The sequence below is a fragment of the Chiloscyllium plagiosum genome, unplaced genomic scaffold, assembly GCF_037043375.1.
Source record: "Chiloscyllium plagiosum isolate Xiang-an unplaced genomic scaffold, Cpla_swu_hap1 HiC_scaffold_4, whole genome shotgun sequence".
Classification (NCBI taxonomy): domain Eukaryota; kingdom Metazoa; phylum Chordata; class Chondrichthyes; order Orectolobiformes; family Hemiscylliidae; genus Chiloscyllium; species Chiloscyllium plagiosum.
Genome location: NW_028270142.1, coordinates 18833658 through 18850118, shown reverse-complemented (window position 1 = coordinate 18850118; position 16461 = coordinate 18833658). Strand labels below are relative to the sequence as shown.

Below are 16461 nucleotides of genomic sequence, written 5' to 3'. Positions count from 1 at the left end.
GGAGAAGTAGCTGGGAATGAAATAGGTAGATGAAGGTGGGGGTGATGGTGATAGGACAGAGAGGAGGTCAGAGTGGACAGGTAGGACAGTTCAAGAGGTCAGGCCAAGTTGGAAGGTTGGATCTGGAATAAGGTAGGGGGAGGGGAAATTAGGAAACTGATAAAATCAACATGGGTCCCTCCAACCACATGGGACCAAAGGCGGAAGATGAGGTGTTCCTCCTCCAAGCATCGGGTGGCTAGAGTTTGGCGGTGGAAGTGGCCCTTGACGTAGTGGGAGAGCAAGTGTTCGGCCACAGGGCGCTGGGGTTTAGTGAGTGTCCCCTGGAGATGTTCTCTGAAAGGTTCTGAGACAGGACGCCAACTTGTGGAACATTTCAGAGAACATCTCTGGGACAGGTGCACGAAACAACCCCATTGCCCTGTGGCTGAACACTTTAACTCTCCCTCCCACTCCACCAAGGACATGCAAGTCCTGGGCCTCCTCAACCACCAAACTCTAGCCACCCAATGCCTGGAGGAGGAACACCCCATCTTCTGCCTTTGGACCCTCCAACCACAAGGGATCAATGTCAATTTCACCAGTTTCCTCATTTCCCCTCTCCCCACCTTATCCCAGATCCAACCTTCCAACTCAGCATCACCCTCTTGAGCTGTTCTACATGTCCATCTTCCTTCCTTCCTTCCCACCTATCCACTCTACCTATCACTATCACCTCCACCTTCATCTATCTATCGATCATATTCCTAGCTACCTTCCTCCATACCACACCCCCACCCTTATCTCTCAGCTGCCTTGGACCACCCCCTCATTCCTGATGAAGAGCCTATGTTTGAAACATCGACTCTCCTGCTCCTCGGATGCTGCCTGACCAGCTGTGCTTTTCCAGCACCACACATTTTGACTCTGATCTCCAGCATCTGCAGTCCTCACTTTCTCCAATAAAATTGGTTGCTGGTGGGGGTGTGGGAAGAACGTAGTATTCAATTCTGAGACTCAATGAAGGATGGTTACTAGTGTACACATTTCTGAATTTGCAGCATGCATATTAAGGTGAGCTGCAGAACTTTACATATCATGAAAGCTCAAATAAAACTTTGCCAAACACAAAGTATATCAAGTTTGTAAACTGCAAATTCAACACAGTTCATTTCAATACAATAAATACTTATTCATTTACTGCCTGGGACATTTCAAATAATTGATCTGCAGTTTTAAGTAGTTTGTGAGGCAAACTATCATTTTTAGTATTTGGATTAGAAACAAAATTGCAAAAGTGGAAAAAAAACCTCCAAATTAAGTAATGCTCTGATCTTGAGAATTTCATTATATTGTCGATAATTTCCAACCCAGTATATTTTCCATCTCAAGATTTTCCTACTTTTACTTCCACAGCATTTACCAACTCCCACTCTATCAGAGCAATCCTATCACTAAAACCCATTTCGTCAAATTGAACTGTTCCAATGAGCTTTTGATTTGTCTTTCACTATCCCATTTCCATAATTCTCAGGTGATCTAAACAATCTACAGCTTGTATTCGTTCCACCACTAATAACTGTTCGTTCATCATTCCTAACATTACAGAGCTCCTGGTTGCCCAACACATCAAATTGAAAGTGCTTAATCTTGTTTAAAGCCATTCACTGTCTCACCTCTTTCCAATTCCTTTCAACTGAATAAATGTTTGGGCATTGCATCTCTCCTTGCGCCAAAATTGAGCCACTTGGACTGAAGAATCTGGAATTCTCTGAAGGTTCGCTGCCTCTACACTTTTGTTTTTACACAGTTGCAGATTTCAAGGTCCTAGTTCCCCCACTATGCCTCTATTTTTCAGAATATTAAACTGACTAGATTTGCCATCTGCTAAATCAGCAATTCCTATGTTGATATCACATTGTGTAAATACATTAACTGAAGTATCTTTACTCAATTAACATGTAAAAGTCTTAGATTCCTTAAGATTCTAGAGGACAGGAAAACTAGATATTATCCCTCAGATCTGATTAATTGAGCCCAAATTTAACTATATTGTAAATGATCAATATTAACATTTGAAGTCCACTGAATTCTGAAGATGAGTCATATTGAAGATGTTTCTCTCTCTAGATGCTGAGGTTTTCCAGCATGTATTTTTTATTTCAGATTTCCAGCAACCACAATATTTTGTTTTTATTTTACTGTAAATCATCACATGACCATTTTTTTTTACTTTATAGCAGATTAAATTACAAGTTTAACAATATATTCATCCTATGTGACTCTTTGTTCAATGCTGCCACTTCTTCTCAGCCCTATTTGGTTCAGATTTCCAGATCATAACCCACTTCCAGTCTGTTTCACGATGTTCTGCTCCTGACATGCTCCACAATTATCTAACCCTGCCTCCATTACTGCACTGTGATCAGTAGAGGTTGGAATTGCTACAACACAAAGATAGACAGCTGAACCAAATCAGCCTTTCTATTCACATCACCAAAATTTGAACCTTTAAAGACCCTTAAAATTGAACCTATCCAGACTTCTAAGCCAAACCATACTCTACAAATAATCAATTACAGACACCGGTTTGCATATTAAACAAAAGACTTTGCAATTTGTTTACAATACAGTAACTTTAAAGCAAAATTAACAGTAATCTAATTTGTCTATGCTAACCTTTTGACCATGAAACAACCTACAATTAGGTGTCATGAATAAACAAGAGGCCGTGTGGTCTATTTTTCTTTTAACACAAGCTGCTATTCACAAAAGTCATCTATCGCTCACAGTTCTCAGCTCCAAACAAAACACTGAAAGAATAATAATATAAAAATAATGAAGAATCAGCAAGGGCTCAAACAGAATGTAATTTTTCTAAAGATATGTTGATAGACTAAGTAAATGGACAGATATGAGAATGCCACCACCTGCAAGTTCCCCTCCAAATCACTCACCATCCAGATTTGAAAAAAAAATCACCATTACTTCAGTGTCACCGAGTCAAAACCCTTGAATTCCTTCCACAATAGCATTGTGGGTCTACAGTGGTTCAAGGTGACTCACCACTTCCTAGGAGAACCAGGGTCAGGCAATAAATGCTGGTCCACATCCCATGAATGGACAAAAAAAAAAATGTACTGTCACAAATGGATTTCAATGCATGCAAATGGTAGTTTACTATAGACAGAGAAAGGACTGAATATGGTAAAGATGGAAATCTGAAAGCATCACAGTTATAAAAAGATTTGAGGTTCAGCTACTTTGATGAAAGGTGTTACGTTCAACATATATTCTGTTTCAAACTAGAGGTATACAAGGTTTTTGGGAAGGGGTTTAACAATCAACTGGATCAATCTTTTCAAAACTGTGATTTTAAAGCAATTTGTGTTAGAAAGTCAATGCACGAAAGACTCCTGGAGAGTTAATGGAAAATTTATATATACTATGGTAACTTATGACAGAAGAGTAGGCTATTACGAGGGGGCATAGCTTTAAATTAAGGGGTGGTAGGTATAGGACAGATGTTAGGGGTAGATTCTTTACTCAGCGAGTCGTGAGTTCATGGGATGCCCTGCCAGTAGCAGTGGTGGACTCTCCCTCTTTATGGGCATTTAAACAGGCATTGGATAGGCATATGGAGAATAGTGGGCTAGTGTAGGTTAGGTGGGCTTGGATCGGCGCAACATCGAGGGCCAAAGGGCCTGTACTGCGCTGTATTTTTCTATGTTCTAAGAGTAAAAGTAAACCATTACCTTAGCAGGAGAATGAACAAGTTTTGTTATTTTCTAAATCGAAAGGCTTTTAAATTCAGTTCAAAGGACACTTTAAGTCAGAATGTAAGAACAGTTTCACTGAAATGAAGGAGTTTGCTCAAAGTAGGGGAATAAAAGTCACCTCAGTGTAAAGGTTTCAATTTGTGAAAACTTCCAAATCAAAAAGTATTCAGTTACAAATCTGCACCATTTATTCAACGTTGACAAAGTCTAAACTCTTATCAAAGCAAAATACTTGGATGCTGGAAATCTGAAACAAACACATAGGATACTGAGGACAACCAGCAGGAGACACCAACTGGAGACAGAAATAAGAGTTAACATTTTGAGTCTGGCCTGACTCCTCTTCCAAACAAAAATCGAAGACTTTAGTTGTGTGGATCAAAAAGAGAAGCTTTGCAGGGCCAGAACTAAGGTGGATGTAAAAAATGCCATTAAGTTAAACCTAGGGATTGGCCTGGAAAGGGATTTTTATCTTTTCCTTTGAGTAACTATAGAGTGATGGTATTGGGGAATAGATGGGACTTTATATTTGCCATGTGTTTTGAAACCTTTCAAACTATTATATGTAGACAGTTTGATTTTTGTGTGTAATAAACTTGTTTTATTGTTAAAACCAAATCTGGAGTCAGGCATGTTTATGTTTCAGTGAAAGACCACCAAATTAAGGAGAGAGTAAAATATGATCAAGTTGAATTTCAATCCGGGATCAGACCTGTCCAGTTGTAACATCAGCTTGGATTATATTGATAAATTGGTCATTAAAATGTTTTCTGCACCTATGCATGACAATCATAAAAACAAATGGAATACTGACTTTAAATCTAAGGAATGTGTCATACTTCAGTTGTACAAAAAGCAAAATTCACTGTGTAACACTGCACCTAATTATTAGTAATCTGATGTAATCAGATTAAATTCAGTGAACACGCGAATAATGAACTTAGTGAAAAGAATAAGTTTGGACTGCTGTAAATGTCATGAGATAAGATGGGCTGAATTTTTGCTTTTGTGCTGCTTATGTTGTTTGGTTCAAATTCCAATTCCCACTAGTCGCCTTTCCATGGCCTTCTCTATCCTTCCACTAAATTTCTGAAAAATATCCATTACAATGCAAAGATTATTCAAATTGTCATTTATATTTGAACACATTCGCCACCTCCCAAGCCTCTGCAACTCTTTTTTTACTTAATGGCAGTCTCCCAATCATACCGAAGGTCCTCTCTGTATTTCCCACACTACTGGCCACCTACCTTAAAACACCACCAGCATGCATAACATCCAGTCGCCGCAATTTGCAGTCTTGTACATTCTTCCAGGAGTCCACAAATATAGGAGTGCAACACTTATTTATTCATCAGCTCTTGTACTATTTCCCCAAAATTTAACCTTTTCTTCAGTTTAAGGAAACAATTGAACACCATACTCCAATTTGTTTCATCATATTCCCCATTTTCACTGAATTCCCACATATGTAAATGAATATATACTCTCTGCTTCAGCGATTGTTTTGGTGAATGTATGATATTGACCTTCTTGAAATCACATTCTGTCACACTCTAAACAGTTCAACCTCACCTCAATTTGCTTTTCTATAATTTGAAATCTGGGTTAGTTTTTAACCTCGACATAGAATAGAATAGAATTCCATTTAATAGAATCCCAATTGCAAACTGTGCTGCTTTTTGGAAGTGAGATTAGGATTCATGGTTTTTTGCTTAAGCATAAAAATTTTTATAAAACAGCGCAATCAGAAATTTGAGAATGTAATTATTTTCCTCTTGTACTAAAACCTTACTAATATCTTTAAGAGTGGTAATCTGATGTAGTCTCATTAATAGAACTGAATATGGGTTTATCACAAAACAGTCTAGTCCAATTTGATGCAATAACTGGATTTTAAATATTTGAAAATGACTTTTAAAAACTAAACAAACCATTTACTAGTTTTATTAGTGTACAATAATTGGTTTCATCTAAGATTTTTCAATATTTGAAAACAAAACATCTCAAATTGAAGAGCCACCTTGAAAGCCTGAAAATGAGTGTAACTCCATGATTAATATGATCAGAGGGTATGGCCAATTTTGTAGACAGGTTCAGGCTGATGTTATTGAAATCTTGAAGTATCGCAGCAGTGATATGTATGCTTGACATAATATACAATCAAAATTCTTGAACCTTTCACAATTTGGCCAATAATGGGAGAATTGCAATAACAAAACCAGCTCAACATAGTCTCAATAAACTAAGGACATTCTGCGTTACAGTTGCTGTCCAGACAACATGGACTTGACTCTGTCATTGGAAAAGTAACACAGGATGGGATGTGTGTCTTACATTGCTGTCAATTGGCTGCTTAGGGCACCAACACACCAAAGGGTGGCAGACCACTCAATGCTCTCCCTGGCCCCCATAAAATTTCAGACACGTCAGGACGTAAAGGAAGACCACCTAATGTTTTTTACATTCTCATTACTTACACACCACTGACAGGCAAGGATAAAATCCAGTGGAGATAAGAGTTGTTCACACCAAGGATACCGACATATTTTTCCAAGTTTGAAACATTTTCTATGGTAGTTTGAGACCTTATGCATTTACCTTCGCAACATTTCTTTTCCCCCTGGTGTACATCTTTACCATGCCTTCTCTATTTTTAAAAGATTATTATTGGGCATAAGGCATAGCTCGCAAAGTCTGTATGTACTATCCCATTTCTAATTAAGTTATGGTTTTCACAATCCATCCATAAGAATCTTTCCCAAAAGCTCCCTTTCCTGAACAGTTTGCAAGTTATTCAATCCATGAGCTTCCTTTTTGTGGCTAGAAGGTTATTTCTACCTTTCTCCTGCTTAATTGCACAAGGCCATTAAAATACTAACCTCTGTTTTCAATCCTAATGAAGGAATGCACATGAAACATAAACCATTCTTCTCCCAGTGAATTTTACAAATTTTGACATTTTTTGTTGCATTTTTAGGCTAATCTTGAATCCACAGGCTATTCACAAAATGTCTGTTTGTCTGTTGTTTGAGATGTTTTGTCATACTTGATGCATACCTCAAGTTGTACTTGTCCCCTCCAGCATCTGGCATTCACTGGTTCAATTATTTTAAAAGTAAGTTAAAGCAAATAAGTGAACTAAAATAATGCTGATTTTTTGGTAATAAATTTGAGCATAAAACAATTATTCCATTAATGTTGCTAAAACTCAATTTTGCAGGGCATGAATTAAAATATATTATCAGAATCAGATCATTTTAACATGTGATATACCAACTGTGTATTGAAATGGGAAATCACAAATTCAACACAGCTGGCAGATTAAAATCGCAAGGTTCTTATTCAATGGTGAAACATGTGAAAAAAATGGATTAAAGATCCAAGATATCAAAAACAAATCATTCAACATTTGTGTTGAGTTTAGTACAAGTATAGCACCAGCTTAGACAAGCAGAAATAGTCACCAATAATAAGACTGTACAAGAAGAATTTACAGTTTACTACATACAATCTATAAACTGATCATTTATGAATTTACATGATTAATATTAAATCACATCAAATCTGAATGAAAATCAGTGATAGGAAAAGGTGAATGTGCAATACAACCATCTCTAATATTTAAAGTGAGCCGTTTATCTTACATACCCCAATATTTATGTTATGTTTACCCTGAGGCCTTTGGAAAAAGATTGAGATAATTATTAGAAGATTAAGAGAGAAGGAAATAATTTATTTTCTCAAACTAAAAGATATTTCCATCTTTTTAAAGAAAGCTCCAGCCTTTAATACAACCTATTTAATACACAGAACATATCTGGCTGTAGACTTCAATTTGATTATTCTATCTCAAAAGGAGAAATAAAAATTTCCAGCTGGATGTTTTATCTTACCTGAGTAAAGCCATTAATTTCGTCAGAACAACTGATGTCACTGGATGAAGCCAGGTTATTTGTTCCTGGCTATGAAATAAGCAGCTGGAGATTTGGCCTGCTGTGTGCTTTTGTGTATTTTGCATATTAAGTACACATCTTTGTGTTAAAAGACTTGCTTTTATACAGTCACATTTTGTTACAAATGTCTCAAAACATCTTGAATAAAATTACTTTGAATAATACAGCCATGTGTTATGAACATAAATGTTGTAAACAACAGGATTCCATGAACAGCCATGAGATGTCAAACCTTTCATGGCACTGTTGATTGAGGAAGGAATGATTGTACATGCTTAAAGAGCTCCCTTATCTGGGAAGTGTCATGGGACCTATAACATCTTTTTGAAGGGCAGTTTCTCCAATTCCTAGCTGATTCAAAAGATGGGTTCTCAGGAACGTATTTCTCTTGTTTCTCAAAATGTTGCAATATCACTGGCAAATGCAAAAACTAAAATGTTGAATTTTAACTCAAGGGTCTTAGTCGAGGGGAGAATCAAACTTCACAAACTGACCTGAAAGCATAACTATGGAATACCAATATACAGTAGAATTCAGTGTATTAAATATAAGTGGTTCAAGAGCTTGGAGTTTCTTTAACAAGTTCCAAAATTAAAAATAAATTGTTAATCAATATTTTCCAAAGAAAAAAAATGTTTTTTTTAATCATTTTACACAGAGGCTATCATCCTGTAGTATAAAGAATTTGCCTTGGTGAACTTGTGTCACATTCATGTTAGCAAATATTTGTTTTCTGTTCTGTGCTCAAAAAATGTACAATTTTATGTACAAAAACTAAGTACAGAAAATGTGTACATGGTGCCAAGTATATTATTTTTTGACACTAACAGTAATAGTACACAATTGATTTGGGTTTTTAAAATTAGAATGCATAGTTTCTCAGTCAACATTTACAAACAATAATCTTCAGGAACTGAAGCAACACAGTGAGATTATATGTTCCAGTCAGCAATTGCGTAGATGTTAGTGCACACAATCCTTTTGGACTCAGGCTATATCATTTTTATTTTCTTTAATTTCCATATCAAGTTGAAAATTTTACTTTCTATTTACGGTTGTTGACTAATATCCACTCAAATTCAATAGCATTCATTACAAAGATTGTGGCATTGTGTTAACTTTTCTGTGACAATTTGAACCATGATTGGTTCACCCATTCATTTAAGATTACAATACTTCAATTCTCTCCCAATACATACAATAACCCCTTTATAGTCCACTTTTCTTTTCCCAGTGTTATTCTTCTCTCCCAAATCATTTTCCTTTTTACTTTTAGACTTGATTTTTCATAATTATCATCTACTCTTGACAGTTACTGGGAACATAATGAATTCAGATCATAATTTAAGAACAGCTTTTTCATTTTTGACTCAACAAAATTTAAACAGACCAGTTGGCCCCTTTGATCCCAAATATATATGCAAATCATTTTCACAAATAAAAAAAATCCTCTGTCCTCAACTCTTGTCAAACTGATGCATAAGCAGATCATTAATCCTTTTCAGAATGAATGCATTTCTTACAACTAAAAATGGTTTGAATGAACTGCAATTATACACATAGGAAAATAGATAGTTGTTGCAGTGTATATATTATTTGTATAAAGTGTTTTTAAAAAAAGCTTAATTTTCACCTTGCATTAAGCTGCATCAGCTGAATGCAATGCACCATATAGAAGTCTGTTCCAATTTGTCCTTTTGGAAATGACTATCATTTACAATAGATTGTGTTCTTGTTAATTCTTTTCTCCTCATTTGGTACAGAAAGTAATTCAGTGTTGCAGAACTGGAGATGCTCACTCTGTACACTGAGTCACAAGTAGTCCTGACATCAATACCGAACAGATCAAGCAATCTGTCATTCAAAAACCACAATTTCTAAATCTGAGGTAAATTCCAGGGGCTAATTAGGATTAGCACAAGTCAATTGATTTAGAATCATTTTGTGGGGAAATCTTCATTTCCTTTCTACATTTTAGACTTACGGTCAAGTCTACAAATGTGATGATTCAATCAGCTCATTCTCCTCGTCATAAATTCTCCCTCCACAATATAAATAAATCAGCTACTTTATGCTGCCGCTACAAACTACAGATATTTATTACACACAGCAGTCTATACACTGGAAATAAATCCATTATGCTAAATAAATAATTGATAGGAAACAAGTGTGGAACTAAAATTTACTATGTTTAAAAGTTTGCAAAAATTACTTTTCCAAAGCACAGCTTGCAATTAATTTTGTCTCATGGATAATTAACATAACTGCAGTGTTACAAACTGTCAGACTTGCTGATCACAATATACAATATAAACTTTGTCTATGGATTAGACACAATTGCCTTAAAACAATAGAATGCTATTTTCCACTGAAATCAGTGGTGGGCAAATCCTCACAGGTCCCAATTCCTCAGCATTATGATGCTCCAAAATCTTGCTTAGTCTAAAATATTTCACAATTGTCACATTCCACACAGAAGAGATTCAATTCAGTCAGTTATTTTGGTGCACGCCAATTTAAACTAAAAAAATGTGTCAACATCAAATGTAAAATTACAGGTGAAGGCAACATCCGAATGTAAAATAAACAAGTTTTCATCAGAGAACAAAATCACAATGCACTAATTTGTTTGACTTAATTCATACAATTAAATATTTAATCCACAAACATTTTAAATATGTCCTGTCATTGTTCTTCAAAGAATAAAACTGCTTTAATAAACTCAAATGACTGAAGGAACTGGAAGATTTTTCTAAATGATAATCCAGTATTACTCAATTTGAATTTCAGAGTAATTGTCCTGTACATACTAGAGTAACCATAATATTTTAAATGCATTTTGTCATCACATATCTTTGGTAGTAGTGATTAGTGAAAACTACCGTTGAGGATGATGGATTGAAGCCCATCTTTGGAATAGAATATCCTACCTTACCATCTCTGGCCTGAATTATTTGACATTAGCTTTGATAATTACTAGAAATTTGCTTCTCAAAATGATCTGTTTTTAAACTTAGCCCATACAAAAATGCACCAAAACTTGAAAAATAAGAAACCCTATTGTACTAATACAATGCTAACTCATTGAGTAATTAAGCTTTTTTAATAAAAGGAAAGTAGATCAAAGACTGGCAATTCACTTCTGTACCAAAACTAGTGCACTATTGAGCTCAAAAAGTGATGTCTGCAACTTTACATTTACTGAATGGTGCGATTATTAAAAGGTGCTTATTAACAAGGTCACAATAATATTCTCGTAATGGACCTAATATATTGCAAAAGAAGAAATCAAAAAAAAAGGAAGCTATTGCGTGGAAACCTAGTAGTGGGAAGAATAGTAAGTCCTTGGAACCAAGTAAAACCATCATGGTTACATTGCAAGGGAAATAAACTGTTGGGGATGATTGGAGACTGCACTACTTACTGAAAGAAATGTTATGCTGTAAAAGGAACTGTTAAAAATAGTATTTTACAAAGACCCAACCACAAAGGGGTCTCAGATTTACTTTGCAGTTTTTTTGCACTAAAGTTCACTGCAAATCCACAATTCTCAATGTACTCTGTTTACAAACACAGAAAAGTGCATCAATACCACTTGTAAAAGTATAAATAGTAGACTGCATAAAGACTTATTGAATTCAGTTCCAAAATTATCTTAAACTATGGCAATTTTTCATAAGATTGCTTCCAGTATTAAAAGATAAATATACTCTGAAGAATTCCAAAAGAAAGAAGGTGATACATGAATACACTTAAGTCTGTTAACCATTATTTAGTATTAGAGTTGTTAGACAGATTGACAGGAAGCAGCTAAGAGTATGTTAAACTTTTCCTAAAATATGATGGTATTGGTGAAAGAGCTAACACAAATAGACACAAAATATCAGAAATACTAGTGGAAACAGAGAATAGTTGAAGGAGTATAAAGAAAAATCAGGGGAATGGGACTATGAATATAGTTCTTTCAACCAAGAAGTTCAACAAGTCCACATCGTAAATGGGACCTTCATCTGTATGTTGAAGTCCACACAGAGTTCCCATTACACCAAATACATTGCACCAGCCCTCCTATCTGTAGGCAGAATTTAATGTTAAGATCTCATTCACACCATTGCTCCCAAGTGTCTCTAATCAATTCAAAAGCATAGAACAGAGCAACTAGCACCATTCATAGCCTAATGAGGAATTATTGCATCTGATATGGCCCTGAGTTTAGTTGTATTAAACAGGGGATTCTCAAGCTTGATTTATGCTGAATTACTTCATCTCAGCTAGGATAACCATGAAAGATAAAATTGGCCAGCATTCCTATTTCTGATCACCTCCAGCAACACCAAAAGTACATATGTGGATGTCTATTGAGAGCAAAATCAGGCTCAGCTTGACGGCCCTTCAAAAATCTCTAGATGAAACTGGAGCCTGTGGAACAATACCCCAATATCTGTAGATTAGGACAGAAAATAACTTACATGGAAAAAGATGAAGAGGAAACACTGACAAAACACATGTTCAAGCGTAAAGGGAACTACTTCCCTTTACATTACTGATTTCATTCCTATATTCAATTTGCAAAATATGAAAAAAATTAGTAACAGTTGCTTTATTCAGTCAAGTGGGTGTTCTTCAAAAACTGGCTGGAGGAATAGATTGAAAAAAATCCACTTTACCCAAGATATTATTCTCATTAGATGTCTGTCAGTGTTTCCATTTCGACCAGTGCTCTGTTTTCCCATAACAATTTGTTGATATGGGACTCATGGTTTCATTTTCAGGGTGTCTTAGATAATCATTATAATACAGTTTTCACTTTTCTATTTAGGAAGCCCAGCTCTCCAAAATCAATCTCAAATCCAAAAGTAATACCTTATTTTGAAAAGATGATACCATAGGCATCACTGTCAAAATCAGGAAATAAATTACTAATACAACTGTGGCTCAACAGTTTCAAAAACTAATAAAAGCAAATATGTTTTTCTTTATTATGCTGACCACTTGCACCACAACATTACCATTTGCTATGGAGGACTGAAAATCATGGGTGGTTATTTTAGCTATGCTGTGTTTGTTCACAGGAGGAAATACAATCAAGAAAATTTCTAGTTTTTAAGGTGGCTTTTTTTTAAAAAAACTTTAACTGTGTCCATCCCTCAAAATGCTTATATTGATGTAATATTCCATAATTTTGAGAGATGAACACGAGTTAACGAGATTAAAAGCTGAAAGAACTGTGGATGCTGTTAATCAGAAACAAAAACAGAAGTTGCTGGAAAAGCTCAGCAAGTCTAGCAGCATCTGTGCAGAGAAATCAAAATTAATTTTCAGGTCTGGTGACCCTCCCTCAACATCTGCCAAACCTGTTGAGCTTTTCCAGCAGCTTCTGTTCTTCTGGCGAGTTAACTGGATCATGATTGCCGAAACAGTAAAATTGTAACAAATCATTTAGGTGTAATTCAAGAAGTTGTCAAGTTATCTGATACTGATCTATCTCCATGCAATATTAAACTTATTTAATTTGAAGTGGGTCATAAACAAAATCTGCTCTATTTAGATTCAAATAATTTTATTTTCCATCCCCAGAAATTTCATTTTTCACATCTGAATCTGCAGCATTACTGACCCTGGTCATAAAACTAAGAATGGAGAAGGAAAGAAAACATTAAAATGTCTTGTTTTTAAACATAATTCCAAATCAAAGGCAGGCAAACATTAGCAGCCTATTATTTGTCTGAGTTAAGATGATAGACTCAACCATTCAGGTATACTGAAGGTCTGAAGTTGCAAAGTTAATTTTTTTATACTGAAACAATTATTATGCAATGATATTTTGATGATGTAGTGTATGAACTGAGTCAGAATCAAGAATGACAGAAGAGGAAATGCAACTACGTTAAAGAGATTAAGGAGGGTGAAAAGCGGTTTTCATATTTCACACCCAGTTAACTAAAGCATTGCTTTTCCTCTCCTTTAAAAAGGGAGAAAGTAGTATTCATTACTTTCTGGTGAATCAGAATTCAGTTACATTGATTCCTAATTATCAGCAAGAACTCAACTTAATGTATTCCATAATAAGTAAATGACGATTTAAAAATGTACACATCCTACATCTATCATTCAGTTATCAGAGAGATATTATTATTTATCGCCTGGTCTTTATTAATTGTGCCACAGTGACTTGTTTAAACTCTAAACCCAGCAGTTATTTAAGTTTCTTTTAATTTTGCAGTTCTCTTTCCTTGACCCGCAATAAGATTTTATATTGGCATTACTGAATTTAAAGAGCACAGCTTTAAAACTTACATGTCATTAGCACCAACATAATATAAGCATTATATGTGTTTTTTTCATTTGAAAAGGCTGAAACTTGAAAATGCATAGAAACACAAAAACCTCAGGATGAATTTCAGACCCAATCCTTTCAGAGGTTTCAACCACATTTTTCCATCACAAGGTGATGATCAGAGCCCAACTGCAATAGTGCATGCAGTTTAGCTGAACTATCATAGGAAGAATATTATTGCCAAGAAAGTAGACACATAAGCAAATATCCTGAGTGAAGGAAATTAGGCTACAGGAAAAAAGCTAAGGAAGCCAATATAATTTTCTTTGGCTAAAAGGAGAGTTTAAGTGATCCTAGCAGATTTTTCAAGATTACAAACTGAATTGTTTCAGCTGCTTTGTTATGATAAAGAATATGAAAGACAAATAGAAAAAAAAAGAGGAATTAGAAGAAACAACATGCAGACCTGATTCAACCAAAGGGTTACATTACTCGTGGAGCAATAATCAGGAAAGGCTAAGTGAAGTAGGCAGTATAAAGAGATTCAATAAATAATGGCCCTCTCTTACTACTAGAAACCCTGTGCTCTCAAATTCAATTTTGATTTGTATCCCAATTAGTAAGACAGTCTCCTGCACATATATGTACTTGAAGTCATACACTACTGCATTTCCACACCATACTTTTTCACATAGATTCATAAGAAATTGCAGTTTCAATCCCAATTATTATAAGGAATTGCCCATCACTGACACCAATATACTTTTATCATTACTGCTGTGAAACCGCTCTTACTACAATTAAAATATCAATAATTATCCAATGTTCATAGCTATCAGCAAAATATGGAAAATTTAGTGTTTTGTTGCCAATCCATAATCTTTGCAATTCAAATAAAATTCATAGGGTTTGTTTATACAGTGAACAACCATAGTTACACTTCTCAGTTTAACATAACGGCTTAATCGCCAGTTAGTCATTGTCTAAAATGACATACGTCTCACTAGCCTCAACATCTTCCCACTGCTCTCTATCCATTTCCCCTCCTCCATCTTCATCTGCCATATCTTCATCAACCATTCTCTCATTTTCTTCCTGCTCCAGTTCACCTGGTTGTTCTCGTTCTTCTTGCTGTTCCTTAAAAAATTCTGGATCAACCATCAGGTCCATACCATCATGGTCACCCTTTGGCTGTCTATCACCCCCGGAACAGTCCAAACATACGCCATAACGTCGAGATCCATGCCTAATTCCAACGCTGGCTGCTAGAGTGAAGAATTTTTTACAAACCATACATTTGTACTTTTTATCTTTCTTGTGTACCTAAAGAATAAAAAAAATAAGACAATTAGCAAATGGAATACCTTTCCACAAAGCAAAAAAATAAGCTTGTAAATTCTATTACTGGCATTGATTTTCTTATGAAGTAAGGGATTGAAATAATGACTGCCAGTACACTAGAATATCATTCAGCTATTTTAAGACAGTCTGTTCTTACAAAGAGAAAATTGATGAATTTGCTGGACAGTCTGGCAAGAGGAAGTTGGAATCCTGATTACAAAATGTCCTGAATCAAGTCCTTATTTTTCAGTCCAAGAAATTTCAGCTGAGGCTGTAAAATTGTACACTTCATCTCTAAAGATAACAAGTGCTCAGTAATGAATGATTTGGATAGACTGCTCTCTCCTGTTGGTGCTCATAGTTACTGCTTATCCATACTTAAAGATGGCTTAGTTTACCTCACTAACTTGAAAAGTAGTAGGCAACTTAAAGGTGAATGGTGACTTTCCAGAAGCAAGGCCTGTTAAAGACATTGGAACACTCAATGTCACAGGCAATTCTTAGGTTGCAAGGGGGTTCTGCGGTCCTTTTGCAAGTTGGAACACAATATATGATAATGGAAGGCTTCCATTCATAAGTACAGGAAATATTCATATGTTGGGTATTTAAAACCAGTTGTGGGATTATATTCATAAACTGCATGTTCATAAATCAGGGTCCCTGAGGTGTTATCACAAATGGAAAGTTAAAGTCATCATAAAATGCAAGATCAAAGAAAACACAAAAACTAACATTTATGAAGCCTTTTAAACCCAGAAAAATATGATAAAGTGCTTCAGTCATATAATTAAAATAAATAGGCCAAAAGATTGGTCCAAGAGGTATGTTTTTAGGAATTTCCTAAATGAGGACAGAAAGAAGAGGCAGCAGGAACTTCAGGAAAGCAATTTGAAGTGACTGAAGATATTTGTAACAATGGGTTAGAGTGCTTTTATTTGGGGGGGGCAGTAGCAGGGGGGAGAGATTTTGACAAAATCTGTAGTGCAGAACATAGAATGTGGGCAGTTCAGGTTTTTATTTTCTAGTTTGGAGGTTACAGGTTAGAAAGAGTTATGGCCTTGAAAGGGATTTAAACATGAGAATAAGAAATGTAAATTGGAGGCACTGGGAAAATGGGTAGCCAATACAG

General features: G+C 35.4%; 1 protein-coding gene across 1 annotated transcript in view; it reads right to left on the bottom strand.

The window, feature by feature from the left end:
* Positions 1-7077: 7077 nt before the first annotated feature.
* zbtb10 (zinc finger and BTB domain containing 10) overlaps positions 7078-16461 on the bottom strand; it is a 103585-nt gene continuing 94201 nt past the window's right edge. Inside the window, exon 5 of the mRNA XM_043689094.2 lies at positions 7078-15314. Coding sequence (XP_043545029.2) covers positions 14964-15314 — 351 coding nt within the window. The 3' untranslated portion in view covers positions 7078-14963. The remainder of the gene's footprint in view (positions 15315-16461) is intronic.